This window comes from Gastrolobium bilobum, unplaced genomic scaffold (assembly GCF_033153095.1).
Source record: "Gastrolobium bilobum isolate Gb01-03AN ecotype WA unplaced genomic scaffold, APGP_CSIRO_Gbil_v1 utg6928, whole genome shotgun sequence".
Classification (NCBI taxonomy): Eukaryota; Viridiplantae; Streptophyta; class Magnoliopsida; order Fabales; family Fabaceae; genus Gastrolobium; species Gastrolobium bilobum.
The window spans coordinates 1-17557 of NW_026899437.1; the positions used below are offsets into that span (position 1 = coordinate 1).

General features: G+C 33.2%; 1 protein-coding gene across 1 annotated transcript; it reads right to left on the bottom strand.

Moving 5' to 3' along the window:
- Window positions 1-7315: 7315 nt before the first annotated feature.
- Window positions 7316-10793, bottom strand: LOC133290454 (stromal 70 kDa heat shock-related protein, chloroplastic-like). Its single transcript, XM_061488535.1, has 8 exons — window positions 10133-10793; window positions 9759-10011; window positions 9587-9666; window positions 9343-9485; window positions 9139-9237; window positions 8777-8966; window positions 8184-8582; window positions 7316-8000 (listed from the first exon to the last, which is right to left on the bottom strand). The coding sequence occupies exons 1-8, from the start codon at window positions 10682-10684 to the stop codon at window positions 7602-7604; spliced, it is 2115 nt and encodes a 704-aa protein (XP_061344519.1). The 5' UTR covers window positions 10685-10793; the 3' UTR covers window positions 7316-7601.
- Between the last annotated feature and the right edge of the window lie 6764 nt (window positions 10794-17557).

Here is a 17557-nt window from a genome sequence, read left to right on the forward strand (position 1 = left end):
ATATGGTCATTAAAATCCTTGGTTTCAAATAAGGACAACATATATTCAAGTCATTTTTAGAGGTAATTGTTCAAGTTAAGTGGCACAAAACTTCACACAAATTCAACTTATCATCTTAAATCTGACAACCAGACTGAGGTGAGGATCGATCTCTTGAGCAATACTGAGAGCCTTCTGCCATGATCACAACTCCAAATGAGTCTCCTTCTTAAGATGGGCAAAACTTCACTACAATACTACAATTCATTCCTCAATTTGAATTTCTCCTTTCAAAACCCTCAATGGCCAACCACCAATCTTTATTTCCCTCTATCCTCGTGGCTTCGTTCAAAGACAGACCATTGACTGCATTCTTTGCTATCACAATGATTTTTTCCATAGCCTCAAACTCAATTCAGCTTGTGCTCAGAACCAAATCAAGAACCAGGTAAACACACACAAACGTGAAAGAATTTATAAGAAAGGTGATTTGGTGCTAATTAAACTCTAATTTATTGAAAAAAATTTAGTTACTCATTGATACAATAATAAGCACTCTAAGCGGTTCTTTTGTCGCTTCCCAATTGAGAGTGATATCAATAATATTGCGTATCATTTAAAGGTTTTTGACAGGTGTTAAATTAGTCCAATGTTCCATGTTATTGTCCTTAAGCCTTTTCTTGGTTCATCATCCACTTCCATTATTGAATTACCTGCATTTACTTATGATAACAAAGTTGTCGAGCTTTTATTATTGTTGTTGCTTCATGCACGATGCAGGTTAAGGGACGTGACTAGCACCAACACCTTATTTATTGATCTCACACAATGTGTGAAGACAGTACTTGGTGTTGGTGAGGCCAACACCCGGCCTTGGCAAGTCCTAGTATGGGGTCATAGTCAGATCAAACCATGGCGTTTGGGATGGTAGAGGTAAGTAGAAAGAGTTGGGTGCTGATTAATTGTTACAACTTTTGGCCTAGTGGTAAGCGCTTGAACCAACACTTGGTATTAGAGCCAAGGTCATGGGTTCGATTACCTGTGATAACACTTTACGGAAGACAGGAGTTAGGGGGAGTATTGGTGAGGCCAGCATCCGGCCTTGGCAAGTCCCAATGTAGGGTCAGAGTCAGATTGGACCATAGCACTTGGGCTAGTATGTGTAAGTAGAAAGAGTTGTGCCTTAACTAAAAGCTATAGTTTTTGAGCTAGTTGTAAGCGCTCGATCCAACACTTAGGAATCCTCGGATGATCTTTGTCATGTGCATCAAGATCTTAACCTTGAGGACAAGGTTAATTTAGAAACACGGGGGGATGTTACATGTTAGTTAAGGAAATCTGCACATGAGAAACGAGCCCCAACTTAAACGAATGATTACCCATAGCATTATGTGTAGGTGTTATATGCATATGCAAAAATATATATGCAAGAGTATATTAGGAGATAGGTTGTTAGAGGTGCTCAATGGATAATAGTTCAGGTGGTTCCATAGAATATTTTTGATTAGCTGATGTACAAATATATGCATGTACGAAAATTTTCTACAAAGTTTACATTGTTGTTGCTAACAACTTGAAGGATCTTTTATTATGTAGAGCACAAATGGAAAAGTTGACGGTGTTCTAAATTGATCATGATTATAGCCCCATTTTGAGATTCGAGATAAGTTAAGTATATTAAGAATATCGGCACTAGGGTTACTGATAATCAAATATATGGTTGCCTACACATTTTCGTTATGTTGCGATCACCTTTCCACTTTACCCACCATTCACAAACCCTAGTCGCCTTCCCAAGTTCCAAAGCAGTCAATAAAAGTAGCACCAACATTAACCACATCATAAACAAACAACAAAAGACCCTAAATATTCACAATTCACAGAGAAAAGGTTAAGAAATGATATGCATGAAAGAAACAAACCTGGAAAACTGGAATAGTCAAAGGTTCAGAACAGATGTAGCAATCAAGCACGTCAGGGTCATAAAGAATTGCTTGAATAGACTTATCTGAAACCTTTGGTTCAAATGTTGGCACAACAATTTTTCTATCAACACCTGCTACAACAAAACCATCATTGGCCTCATCATTGTTCATATCTTCTTCCGCTTCATCACCATCATCCTCTTCATTTACTTCATCATCATCATCAAATTCTTCTTCTCCCTCCACATATTCTGCTTCTTCTTCTTCTTCTTCTGTATCACTCAAGTAACCAAGCATTTCCAATTCCTCAATCGGGTTCCTCGGACGCCGAGTGGTGTTGATGGTGCTGCTGGAACTGGTTCTTTCCACATTTCCCTGTTCATCAACCGGGGGTTTCTCCATCTCACAAAAAGTAACGCTCTTTGTAATTTTATGACTATTTGTTCCTGTCCTCAAATAACAAAAGGAACAGCAATATGTATTGTAATATATAGTAGTTATATTAATTCAAAAATGGAATACTATCATTTTATATTATTGTAATATTAAATAAATACTTTTTCACCTTATGTTCACATGTTGTAATTATGACTGTTATTGACCAAACACAAATTAAAGAAGTTACATACATCTTTAAATTATTTGTAATTATGACTATATATTTTTATTAACATCTACCATATAATCCACTTTTTAAAACATTTTCAAATACAATAAAGTAAAAATGCATTGATTCCTTTCCTTATATAATAATAGAAAGAGAAATATATATACGAAAGCAATATTTATTAAAAAAAAGAATATATCATTTTTTATAATAATAATAAATTAATACCTTTTCTCCCTAGCTACATTATATTGATCAAATACACTTTTTTTCATAATCAATTAATTTTAAACGGTCAAATAACTATTTTTCTTTTTTAGAAAAATGTAACCGTTAGAGCTAGTTTCCATAAAAATTATAATTCTTTATTAATATATATATATATATATATATATATATATATATATATATTTATAAACACATCTATGTAATATGTGAAAATATTTTTCAAAATTAAATTAGAGCTTTGTGTTATTCTATATTTCAAAAAAATATATAATTTGAAATAACACATTGTGTTATGGCTAAGAAAACACATTAAATGACTAATATAATTTTGGAAGAGCAGCTCCCAATATATTTAAATTGTATTAGTTAGGTAATTGATGAACCACTTAAAAGAATAAAAAGGCGGCTAACATAGACATAGTCTTGGGAATGACACCAAATTGGTCCGAGAGTATTAGAATTAGACTAATTAGATAAATCGGTTGAGAAAAAAAAAACTAATATAAATTTGAAAATGTAATGGATATATGATTAAATAAAATTAGTTTTAGTCAAAATCCAGCCACCTGTCCCTTGAGCTATGCAGATTTGGTCACAAATTTGGATGGAGTTAAACACCCTCAATTGTAAATTACTTAATTTTTTTATTTTATTTTTCTCTCAATATTTTTATTAAGTATGTTGATATCAATAATCTATTTAAACATATACATTTGTTTTATAATTTAATATTTATGTTTAAAATAGGACCTTTCGAGGCAATTAATTAATACTATAATATTTAAAAGTATTATTTAATTCATGGTTTAGTGTTGTATCTGTCATAAATACAATTTATTCTATTTTATCTATTATTTTAAAAATAAAAAATACATTATAAAATAAATAACTAAAACAATAATATTTTAAATATATTAATATACGAATATCATATTTAAATTTATTTACATTTTCTTTATAATTAAGTTTTTAATAATTGTTTAGTTTTATTTAATAGATAAGTTCATGGCATAAAGTACTCTTAGATAATTAGAGTTCGAAGGAATGAAATTAACTACTATATATCATATATATATATATATATATATATATATATATATATATATATATATATATATAATGCAATTCTTTAACAACCTAAACATTTGTTTTGGTAAATAACACCCTAATAATTTAAAAAATTTGAATTTTTCATGAACTTTCTAAATTTGAACTTTCTCAAAATTAACAAACAAAATTTAATAACTTGATTTTTTTGAATTATTTGAATTTGATTAAATAATAAATTTGATAAAGTATTATTTAATCTTATATTAAATGAAAATTTAAATTTAATGACTTAAATTTTACTTTAACAACATCAACATCAACATCACCTTTAATCCAAATTAATTGAGGTCAGTGGTAGATGAACCCAATGATAGATAAAAAGAAATTAAAAATAAAATAAAATAAAATAATAATTAATTAATTAATTAAAAATAATTTTAAAAAATAAAAAAATAAAAAAATAAAATAAAAATAAAAAATGAGAAAGGGAGAAATAAGATAAAAAGGGAAAAGAAGGAGAGGGGGATTGAAAAGGAAAAGGACTAAAAAGGGACTATCTGGAACTAGGGGTGTTCATCAACCGATCCAAACCAATTCAAATCGCGGTGACCGAACCAAAAAACTGATAACCGAATAAACCGAAAAATCAAAAACTGAAAAAAAACAGCAAATTTTAATTGGATTGGATCAGTTTTTGGATGGGTTGATGAAAACCGATCCAATATATTAATTTCCCTCTACCTACTTGGGTCTTTCCCCAATCATAGCTCAAAATTTCTAAACATTTACCCATTAATCCATCAATTAAACCTAAGAAAAAATTTAATCACATCTCATCAACAAAATTTTATCTTTGTAGAGCTTCTTATCTCATTGCAAAAAAAAAAGAAAAAGAAACTATATTATAGTTTACGCTTTTGTATTTCAAAAAAAAAAGTTACAAAGCCAATATATACAAAAGATGTTATTTGCACAATAATCATGAAATAAATTTTAGAATTTTCAAAAAATCGAAAAACGATCCAATCCAATCCGAAAAAAATTGGATTGGATCAAATCGGATTTGAAAAAAAATCCAAACCGAATGGATGATTATATGATCAAACCGAAGGGATTGGATCAGATGATTTTTGCTTTCAAAATCGATCTAATCCAGACCGCGAACACCCCTAGTGGATGAGATCACCTTCAGATATTTTAATAATCTGGCAGTACATGAAAAATTGACATGCGTCTAATGGATGTTATTATAGCCTATTTATATGACTTATTCGATCGATAATGAAATTTATATAAAAATCCTAGAAGGATTTAAAACTCTTGAAGCATATAAGAATTCCCGAAAAATTTGTTGAATAAAACTTCAAATATCAGTAAATGAATTAAAGAAACAAAGGCGTATGTGGTATAATCGCCTTGATAAAATATTTATCAGTTGACTTATAATTTAAAGAGATTGTACATGCCCCATCTTCTTTAAAAAAAAAAAAAAAAAAGATTGCACATGGATAAAGGAAATCCATTGAGTACCCCAATAGTTATGAGATCGCTTGACAATTTTATCTATTTTACCCTCACATTTTTTTTCTTTCTTGTTTGTAAGTCTATTAGCAGGGTATACTCTTATCCAACACGAAGATACCAGAATAATTATAATGCAGGTTATTTACTTGAGCCACACAAAGGCAGATCCCAAGCAAGATTTCGATCACAAGTGGAAGCATAATTATTTCATGGCATTCAACAAATTCGTTCAAGTGATAATTTGGCAGATTTATTTACCAAGACATTACCTACTTCAAGTTCTGAGATACTTTTATACAAGATCGGGATGCGTAAACTTAGAGATATTAAATAAAGTTATCAGCAGGGGGAGTGAAATAAGTGTTGCACTCTTTTTTCCTTCACCATGGTTTTGTTCCATTAGGTTTTCCTGGTAAGGTTTTTAATGAGGTAGCTTATCATACATATTTCTTCTCAATAGGATTATTGAACATCCAAGGGGGAGTGTTATAAATAATTTATGAAGCAGCTTATCATACATATTTCTTCTCAATAGGATTATTGGAGATCCAAGAGGGGGTGTTATAAATAATTTACTGGTTGTCCATATCCGTTATGACTGTTGGAGACGTTATGGCTGTTGGAGATATTATGACCGTTGGAGAATATTTCAGTTATTGTAACTTTCATGTTTCCCGAGCCTATAAACAAGGCATCATTGTAATATGACAATACAACAAGAATACATTCTCCTATCTCTCTTATCTCTTCTCTTCTAGTTATTATTAATTTTACAACATATATATATATATATATATATATATATATATTAAATCTATTTTTAATCTATTTTATATTTTACTTAAAAGTTAAAAATAAAAATAATGCAATTCGCTATGTATTTTACTTCTAATAAAAAATAGGAAAAGTTCAAAATATTCTCTTATGGTTTTGTTTTAAATCACTTCAAGTACACCCTTATATATTTTTTTTAATCACTTATTCTTATATGATTTTTTTCATCCAATCTCATTCTTAACACATTTATAAAGTTAACCTTTCTTAGTAGAAAAAAATAAACTGATGACAAAAAAAAAAAAATAATAGGATCAAATATATTAAAAACTAATAACACTTAAAAGACTAGAATTAAATTGTTTACAAACAAGTAGCACAACAACATAGGAACATCGAACCCTAAATGGATGGAAAAACCCATTTCAGCGTAGGGAAGTATGAAGCTGCATGGAGATACATAGAAAAAACCAACCCCAACCCCTAAAAGGGACTTACCCCAATAGATAATATTGCTATTGCCCAAGCTGTAGAAGCTGAAAAAATAACAGAGGGGGGCATCAGTATGATGAGTGCTTATCCTCACCAGCAACATAAGACATCATCCTCAATAACAGATCTCTATGAGACAGCTAAGAGAAACCCAGCTGAAGTGGATATATTGGAGGATAAAAAGCTAGCAACGCAACCTCAAGACACATAGAGGATGACGCAGGGAATGTGGAGCACTGCTCACAAATGCAGACTAGCGAAATGGAAATGAGGGATGCTGAGACCCTTGAAACCAGCACCCAACAATCTTCTCCATGAATATATTAGTTTGGAATTGTACAGGGGCACACCCAATTGTCTTGAGGATTGAATAACACCCGTGGTTGACAGACCAGAGCTTTAGTGCTTCATACAACATAATTGTGTTTCGGTCCGAGTAATAACAATTTGAAAGAAAATAACCAATTGTTAACAAGTAAATAAAGTTGGGGAAAAGTATATTTTGTTTTAAATGACACAATTTATATCCTTTCACTCTTATAAAGATATGAGACCCACACTTTTATTTTATTTTTATCAATTCTCTTTCTCCTTCTTTATCTATCTCTTTCTCTCTCTTAAAATGAAATAACTTTACATCGTTTAAAATGACACATTTTTCCCATAAAATTGTCATCTTTTATTTTCTTTCCACTGGAACAAGAACATCAGAAGTATCATTTTCCCTGAAAATCTGTCATCTCGTTTCCTTTTTAAGTGTTGGCAAAATCTTATTCTCTCTAATCTTGAACTCAACAAGGAATATTATGACTTTTTCAACCTAAAAATTCCACCCATGATACTTGTATTTCACAGACAAAATTTCCAAGGTACAAACATGAACATCAATGAACACCTATAAAACCCGTGTCTAATTTAATGGAAACATATGCCCACTCTCCATTGACAAAAATCACTACGAATTTAACTTAGACACCCAAAAAACATAAAAGAAAAAAAATTATCACTTAATCTCTATAAACTCATTTAGAGTCGGTAAAGTCTGCATCAATGACATCCCCATCGGGTCCCTTGCCTGATGATTCTGACGGGCCAGACTCGCTACCAGGTGGTGTAGGCCCTGCGCCCGGAGTTCCTGGCTGGTTGTATAGGGACTGACCAAGCTGCATAACTTCCTGATTGAGGGCAGCCATGGCCTCCTTAATAGCTTGGGTCGAACCACCAGAAATTGCATCTTTAAGCTCTCCAAGTTTTGCTTCAACCTTTTCTTTTACAGGGCCGGGAACCTTGTCTGCAAGCTCTTTCAACTGCTTCTCAGTCTGATAGACAACAGAATCCGCCTGGTTCTTCGTGTCAATGGCATCCCTCTTCTCTTTGTCCTCCTTCGCAAATCTCTCAGCCTCCTTTACCATCTTCTCTACCTGCATTTCATTCAACAGATGATCGTGAGCATCATTCAAGCTTCCTAACTCAAATGTCACATAACCATAATACTGGGAAATTCTTTCATTGCATCCAAAAAGAAGTAACCGGCAATAAAAACTAATGCACACTATAGACAGTCTATATATGCAAGTAATATTGACAGCCTTAGAGCATCATACCTCATCGGTAGGCAAGGTGCTAGCACCAGTAATGGTAATATCTTGCTTCTTCCCAGTGCCCTTGTCTACAGCAGTAACTGACAGAATCCCGTTGGCATCAATGTCAAATTTCACCTCAATCTGAGGAACCCCTCGAGGTGCAGGAGGGATACCGTCCAAGCGGAAACTGCCAAGAGATTTATTGTCCCTAACAAATTCTCTTTCGCCCTGAAGGACATTGATCTCTACACTGGTCTGTCCATCTGCAGCAGTAGAGAAAACCTCTGACTTTGAGGTGGGAAGAGTAGTGTTTCGAGGAATAATTTTTGTCATTACACCACCTAGAGTTTCCAGTCCCAATGATAATGGAGAAACATCCAATAGCACAATGTCACTGACATCGCCAGCCAAGACACCAGCCTAAAATCAATTCAAAAATTACAAAAAATGATAATCAATAAATATAATATGCTACCCAGAAAACAATATATTCACACAGCTCTCTTAAGCTTAAACAACATTTTCTCTCCCCTCCCCGACCAGTTATAATAAAAAATAAAAATCCCCCTTTAAAAAAATTGAATAATTCCTCAATGAAGACAGTTAAATCGCACCTGAACTGCAGCTCCAAGGGCAACAACTTCATCTGGATTGACAGTGACATTTGGGTCCTTCCCAATCATCTTCTTTACAAGCTCCTGAACAGCAGGGATACGCGTAGATCCCCCCACAAGTATCACCTCATCAATATCATTAATCGAGAGTTTTGCATCCCTCAATGAATTTTCAACTGGTGTCTTGAGCCTGAAATACACCTCATACAATTAAATTATTATGCCTGAGTATTTTATTCAGTTTTTGTATAAGAGCAACAAGGAAGCAGAAAAATCACATCAGCTTGAAAAACAGTTTGTTACTCATTGAAACCCCCTTGCAGTTCATAATTAGGGGAGAAAATAGATTCAATTACCAATACCTGTCAAGAAGATCTGAACATAATTCCTCGAATTTAACCCTGGTAAGGGTGGTCTCAATATGCTTGGGGCCATCTGCTGTAGCAGTTATGAATGGAAGACTGAAACAATAAAGTATTAATAGCTCAGTGGTTTGCAGAAAGCTTCAGCGGCACACCCAAAAACTACTGGATTGGGTAGAGATTGCTCAATGACAAAATAAATACCTGATGTTGGTCTGAGTCAATGATGAGAGCTCCATTTTTGCTTTCTCAGCTGTCTCAGTGAGGCGCTGAAGGGCTTGTTTGTCTTTCAGAAGGTCTATACCCTCATCTCTCTTGAAGTTTAAAGCCAGCCAATCAACAACTCTCTACAGCCAATAGATTATGATAGGATACAGTTAGAAAAAAAAAAACATATTAATCACAAAATAAACCAATTGATAATACTAACAATACGAAAAAATCCAACCTTATCAAAGTCATCACCACCCAAGTGTGTATCACCAGAAGTAGACAGCACTTCGAACACACCATCACCAACCTCAAGTACTGAGACAAATCACTCTATTAGCTACAATACAAAATAAAAAAAAAATCCTATCAAACAAAACTTCAAACGTTAAAGGAGGCTTTGTGAATACCTGAGACATCAAAAGTACCACCTCCAAGGTCAAATACCAAGATGGTTTCATTGTTTTTCCTTTCAAAGCCATAGGCCAACGATGCAGCAGTTGGTTCATTGATAATACGAAGAACTTCTAAACCAGCAATCCGACCAGCATCCTTAGTAGCAGTCCTTTGTGAATCGTTGAAGTATGCCGGCACAGTAACTACAGCCTTAGTCACTTTATCATTCAAAAATTTTGAAGCATCATCCACAAGCTTCCTCAAGACCTATATCAGAAACGCAGCTCAGCGCTTATCAAACTACCAAGCAATAACAGAAGCAGAAGCAGAATCGAATGCTTAAAGCAACAGAACTAACTACCATTGAGTGCAAAAAAAAAAGACTGACCTGGGCAGAAATTTCTTCAGCTGCAAACTGTTTACCAATGGCGGGGCAATCGAGTTTGACGTTGCCGTTCTCATCCCTGATGACCTTGTAAGATACCTGTTTTGACTCTTCGTCAACCTCAGACATCTTCCTCCCAATGAACCTCTTCACAGAGAAGAAAGTGTTCTCAGGGTTCACCACAGCCTGGCGCTTCGCGATTTGACCCACCAGCCTGTCGCCGTTCTTGGTATAAGCCACCACAGACGGCGTCGTCCTTTGACCCTCGGCATTCGTAATGATGGTGGGCTTGCCACCTTCCATGGCGGCGACGGCGGAGTTAGTCGTCCCCAAATCAATACCGACAACTTTCTCATTGACGACTCTGACGGGACCTGGGCCCACAGGGGAAGACCTTCTGGTCTTCAGCTTCAGAAATGCAGAGCGCGGGAACACCGTAGTATTTAGTCTCTGACCTAAGAATAGGGTTCGAGAATGAGCGGAATTTGGCTTCTTGCGTGAAGCAGCGAAAGATGGGGTTCCGAGACCGTGTATCTGTGCACTTGAAGAAGCCATCTGTGAAGAACAGAAAAGATGGGGGAAATTCCGAACCCTAACCCTTAATTTGCAGATATGGTAGTGGAGATGAGAGCAGAGGCTTCTGGAAGTTCGAACTTCGATGGGTTTTGCGAGAGGATGAGGGTTATGTAATGACCTGTGTGCCACGTGGATTTATTCTAGAATCATCTCCTCCTTTCCCGTTTGATTTTCAGGGAACCATTTCTAGCCCTTCGATTGCATTTCGCAGGCGCTATTTGATGGGGAAAACGAGGTAAACAATAAATAAAGATTACTTTACACGATATTTTCTCTAAAAATATTATATAATATTTTTTGAAATTTTACATGATATTTTTTATTCTCCTTAAAAAAAGTTTAATATTTGATATAAATAAAAATTAGTATATGATAACATTCACTATGAGAGTAAACGTGTTCCCTATTATAAAAAAAAAAAAACGTGTTAAACAAATTGTTTTAAATGGATTATGTTCTATCTTCTTCCTGATTTGAATGTTAAAAAATGGGGTGGTCAGGAAGGACGGCTTTAAAAATGGGGTTTTGGTGTTGCTGTCTTATAAGGTCAGATGATAAATAGAGGTATTTTGGCAAATCTTTTGTTAGTGCAGTTCAAATTAATATAATGATACATAGTGTATGGCATTTTAAATTTGGATAAATTTAAAAATAATAAATTAAATTTTATTAAAAGAAAAATAATCGGAATTATGACAAAATATACATAATTAATTTAGGTGATATTTAAAAAAATATAGATTTAAATAATAAATAAAACTTTAATAATAATTACAAATAATTTTAAAATTTAGAATAAAAGAAATTAAGAATAATAAGCATTGTTGTTTAAATGTGTTATGGAATAACATATAAAACTTAATTATATCCAAATGCTTACATGTAAATCACTTACCATAAAGAAAGTACCTTCAAGAAGATCACATTGTTAATATTTGGCTCCCTTTACTTTTCTTTGCTCCCATGCACGGACACGCTTTTTGTTTGGAAATTTACGTGTCGGACACGTGTCCGACACGGACACGCTCCGATACGCTCGGACACGCATCCGACACGCGGTCAACATTTGAGGACACGTAATCAACTCTCCGATACGTTCTGATACGCGGTCAATATTTGAGGACACGCGATCAACATTTGGGGACACGCTCGGACACGTTTTTTTTATTTTTTTATTTTTTTTTTTATTTTTTTATTTTTTTATTTATTTTTTTGTTTATTTGTTTTTTTAAATCTTAATTTTTTTTTGTTAACTAAATATAAAAGAAATAATTCATAAATTAATTTTTTTCTGTTATAAAATTTGACATTAAAAATTAACAAATTACGAAAAATTATTTATATTTATATTTATGTAATAAAATTTAAATATTTAATTGGTTATATGACTTATTATGGATTCTTATATGTATTAAATATAAATCATATTATATATATTACAATTTTTATTTAATATCAAAACGTGTCCCAACGTGTCTAAATATGACATTTTTTTTTTTTTTTTTTGATATCAGACATTTTTTAGAATTAACGTGTCGTGTCCCGTGTCCTGTGTCCGTGCATCATAGCAGTTCTTTGCAACCTTATTTCACGTCACTTATACTTATGACTCGTAAAATGACTTTTTCTCCGTAATAACTTTCGGAGGACAATCTGGCCATTCTTATTATTCTAATCCAAGATACATCATTTGTCTTTTTTCATTTAAATTTGCTTACATAATAAGTTATGACTTTGGACATGTTTGGTATATAAGATAGAATAAGATATGATAGTATGAGATTTAATTATATAATATTTAAGTAAATTTTAATATTATCTAGTGTTTGACATGATATTATATAAGATAATATATTGTATAAGATAATACTATCTAATATTTGGTAATACACTGTATAATACTAATTAGGATAAAAATAAATATTTTTGACAAAAATACTCTTTAATAAAAAAAATTATATAATTCTTTCAAATATATCATATAATATTAATTTCTATAAAAATTTATTGATTCCAAAAAAAAATTATAGAAATAAAAATCTTCAACTTTCTCTAACTCATAATGATAATCTGTGTAGGGTGCACTTGAACTTGAATTTCCAAAAAATATTGGAATGTTCGCACATTTCAATACTTCAATTTCACTTATATGAATCAAACTTTCTGGAATTTGCTTTCAAACCAAGATTTCTTGATCTTACCCTCAAATGATTGTCAATTTGCTTACACACTAGAGTGACCTACAATTTGGCAATACATAACCTATTAATATTCTGATGACCAACTTCTGCATACTAAGATGCCACTATTTAAAAGAAATCATTATACTTCCCGTGCATGAGGATTCATTACTCCTAATCTTTGTATATACTCAGTACTAGTGAGATATAACACATGGAACTGATTCGAGACCGAATATTGTGATGATCATAGAGAGAGTAACCATAACTACAGATTCCTGCTTCCCATCGTGCTCCTGCACTGCTCCAAATAGTATCTCCTTGGTTTTTTCATTGCTTTGCTCATAATAAGGGGCTCATCTTCATGTGAAACCACAATACTTTCTTGCACAAACAGGCCAAGCATTTACTTGCTTTTGAGGTTGCTGGAACTGCAGTTTACTCAAAATTTTGCTGAAACCACAATATTTAGGTTGCTGGAACTGCCAATCTTTAGCACCAATAAAATCCACCAAAAAGTTAAAAATTACAAATCCGAAGATAAATCCAAGTATGCAACGGCAATTGAATGTAAAATTTCAACCCCTATGTAATACGTATGCTACTGCAGAGGCCAGTGAATGAAGTTTATTTGTAAATGTGATAAATTGCGCCTAAATATAAGCATGTGATTACTCAACCCATGTCCTCCTCGATAATGGAATTATACTATACTTTTTTTGAAATAAAATAAAAAATACCTTTATTTATTTATTTATTGCATTCATTACTTTAATCATCATGTTTCTTTTGAATTTGATTTATGATATAAGGTTTGTGGATTGGTCTGATTTGTGGACAGGTGTGTCAAACTGGGGCTCTCTTAATTTTGACAAGGCGTGCCAAATGGACTAGAGTGAATCTCTCCAGGGATAAAGATGAAGTCCAACCACTTCTTATTTAACTGATTGCCTGTTAAAAATGGGTCAATAAATATTGGTGCTTATATTCATTATAATAAGAGTAGATTGATTCTACAATTCCTAAAGTATATGGGTTCATAGATGAAGAAAATTAATGAAGATTGGTATTTGATAGGCAAGTGAGGAAAATGCATTCAAATCAATAATCACATAGCAGAAACAGATTTGAGACGCTGAACAGAGAAATGAATTATCTCACTTCAGAAAATCAATACAAGTGAAGTGTTCATAAATTATATTATAAATTGGAAAGCAAAATAAAATTATGTAGATGTTAACTTTTCTGTTGATGGAAAATAATGGGTGTGAAAATAAAGTTTAAAATAAAATAAATATGACCATTTAAAAAGTGACAGATATCCATGCACAAAACCAAATTTTATTTGACTTTGAAAAGAGATAATGGAAATGGGGTATGGCTGCAAGAGATTAACGTGGCTTTCATGGAATGATTGTTGAGATATATAGTCCCACATTGGTTGTATGTGCAACTAATGTGGAATTTATAAGGCCTTAGGCACTCCCACCCTTTGAGCTAGCTTTTGAAGTGGTGTATCTCAAGGTTCTTTACATGGTATCAGAGCTTGAGGTTCGATCCTCACCGCCCCCCACTTTAAAGTGGAAGCACAAAAAGATAAACCAAAGATTGGGCCTGTTGCATAATCCACTCTTCAAGCCCAATGGGCTCTCGTGTGAGGGGGCGTGTTGAGATATTTAGTCTCATATTGGTTGTATGTGCAACTAATGTGGAGTTTATAAGGTCTTGGGCACTCTCACCCTTTGAGCTAGCTTTTGGGGTGGTGTATCTCAAGGTTCTTTACAAAGATGTTTGGGACTCTTCCACACCACACGTCATTTTTTGAGTGGGTAAAATGCTCCACATGGTATTGAGATATCTAGTGTTGAGATAGAGCCATATATGTAACCCAACCCAACCACAATTCACAATCAACAATGTTCTCTTCCAGACCACAATAACTGTGATGGCTATTTCCTATTCTGCAGATTGGTCTCTAGCTTACACTAAATGTTGCAGAAGAAACCATGTCCATGCACTCATCCCCACATGCCACTTCCCTTCCTTGTACACTGTTTCAGGCTCCATTCCACGGTTTTTACATGTTAATTTCTCAGCCTCTCACACACCCATCTTAGAAGAAGCATCTTCCAACACCCCCATGTTCCATGTAGATATTAACTTTGCTGCTGATGCTCAACAATGTTCCAAGCCAGGAACTGAGAATTTGAACGAGTTTTTATGTGGGTTATTTGAGGATCCAAAAACTGAGGAACTGGCATTTGACTACTATCAAAGATTGAAAGAAAGACCAGAGTTTAGACCACAGAAATCAACTTTGAGGCTTTCTCCTCTGTTCTCTTGTTTAATGACAAAAGATATAAATCTAAATAAAGAACAGATGCTGCCTTGCACAAACAATAAATATTTAGTATATAAACACAGAAAACATTAAAAAATCAGTAAATCCGGTCTATTAGTACCAAGAAATTTCACCAGGCTATTTGGCAAGAGTATAACATGAGACATAAAAGAGGAATTGAAACAAGTATGTGGTACACAGAAGACTGAAGTAAGGTCCGTCAAAATTTTATCATTAATGGAATCTATCAAGACACTGATAACTACCCAAAAAAAAAAAAAAAGAGTCTTGCATGACCAATACACATTGGTCAATCAATCATCAAGAGCAATAGAGGTCGAACAAGCAAGATCTTGTTGGGAAACCATCTCTCTAAAAGAAGAAAAATATCTCATTACCTATTAAATCATACTTGTAAGAATAGTAGGCAGGGATCAAATATCAAACATTTTGTGATCAAATAAAAACAGTTTATTTGATCCCATCAACTATTTAGGTATATATAAATGCCCCATTACAATTTTGCAACTGTCTCTACAGTAAATTTTGTTCTGAAACTATAATTTGAATCCATGACACAAAGTCAGGTCTCTTATACCTTCTCTAGGTCTGATATTTCAAACCGGGGCAATCCCAATCCATCCAAAGCTTTCAGAAATGTTTTAACATTCTCTGATTGTGATGGCAGAGTATGACCATCTTCATTAATCTAACAAAGAGAATCCAGACTGAAAGGCATATCTAAAATCAAGTTGTCAATTAATAGTTTGAGCTAATTAAAAGGTTAAAAAGTGTTACCACATTCACGAAACCAGGTCGTAGCTTGTTCAGTATCTGGCACAAAACTGTGCCGTTGCTCGAGCACGTTCTTAAGTCATCATCCGTGATATTTATTGGAAAGTACAATGAAGGAAGAAGAGTAGTTAACCACTGAACCAAAAGTAATCGATGTTTGGCTGAAAATATTCAAATAGAAAGATATCATCATCACATGAATGAACACATATAACATGCAAATTTCTAAGAGGTCAATACCTTCCACCTCACCATGAATGGATACTAAATACCCATTTTTATTAATTCCATTGAAAATTTTGTAATGAACTATTCTTTTTCTTTACTTCATTTTGTAATGATGCAAAACAATATTTGTTTTCTTCTGTCTTTACTTCCTTTTCGACCTGCAAAGTTAAATCATAATTAGCAAGTAATATATTTAAACATTGTTTGTCAGTGTGATCTATTCATTCAACTTGATTATATAATACATATTACTAACTTGCTATGCATATATCAATCTGGGCTATATAAGTAATTTTCATTCTTAGTCTACTTATTTGTGCACATGCATGCCTGCACTATAAGGTTATCTTTCAACTAGGTTGTCTTATAAGCATAATGTGCTTGCAAATTTGCACCAGATTCATTTTCAAAATGGATTATATTATTTAATCTTTGGCTTGTACTCAAACTTATTGGAATCTTATAAAGCTTTTCGAGAACAAAATAATTTCTGCTTTAGCAATATGCTAAGGATGTAACAATTGCCTATTGGGAAGATATGGGTTGATATTGGGTACTCTGGACTCCCTCCCCTGAACTTCCATGCAAGTGAGGGAGCATTCTCTCCTTTCCTTTTATACTCTCATTCACTAATAAATACATCATGATTTTTTATCAAATACAAACATTTTGTGATCAAATACAAAGCCATGTCAATACAGCCAGAAATAATCTCCATATCAATATCAAACATCAAGGGATCAAATAACAGCAAAAGGCTTTTTCCACTAGGCAGGGTCGAAACCCAAATCTTTAGAAAGGTCATCGTTGTTGTAACAGCATTGCTATGAATTTTTAACTAAATGCAATGTAGAAACATAATGAATACAGTAGGCTCCAGCAATTGTATCTGACATTTTGTGAAGGACTCCTTCAACAATCCACTTTGGTTAACTGTGCAATAATTTTGGTTCTAGTGGTGAAAACCAAGAAAAAAGCAACTTTGTACAAAGCACATATCGCACAATTAAAAAAAAGAGAGTAAAGAAACAGCAACACTAACTTTAGAAGCATACGTACTAATTATCTATGCATTCTTCAGCGACAAAGTCAAAAGATTTGGCTATCTTAAGATTCGCAGGACACCATTCTCTGACGCAACAACTGAAATATTTCAAAACAAAAAAGAAATCCTAATCACTCAAATTCAGTTTTTAAAAAAGTTGTTAGGATTCTTGAGAAAGTCATAAGGGCAAATTGTTGGAAATTGACAATCACACAAAATCGACAAAACAGAAAAGAGAAAAGAGAAGAAAAATTGACACCATG

Excerpts from the sequence above, each read along its gene's own strand:
- LOC133290454 (XM_061488535.1), bottom strand. The coding sequence starts at position 10,684 with ATGGCTTCTTCAAGTGCACAGATACACGGTCTCGGAACCCCATCTTTC. Across the intron at positions 9,486-9,586 it reads GTGGTGATGACTTTGATAAG|AGAGTTGTTGATTGGCTGGC; the intron begins GTTGGATTTTTT and ends TATTGGCTGTAG. Across the intron at positions 9,238-9,342 it reads TTGACTCAGACCAACATCAG|TCTTCCATTCATAACTGCTA; the intron begins GTATTTATTTTG and ends TTATTGTTTCAG.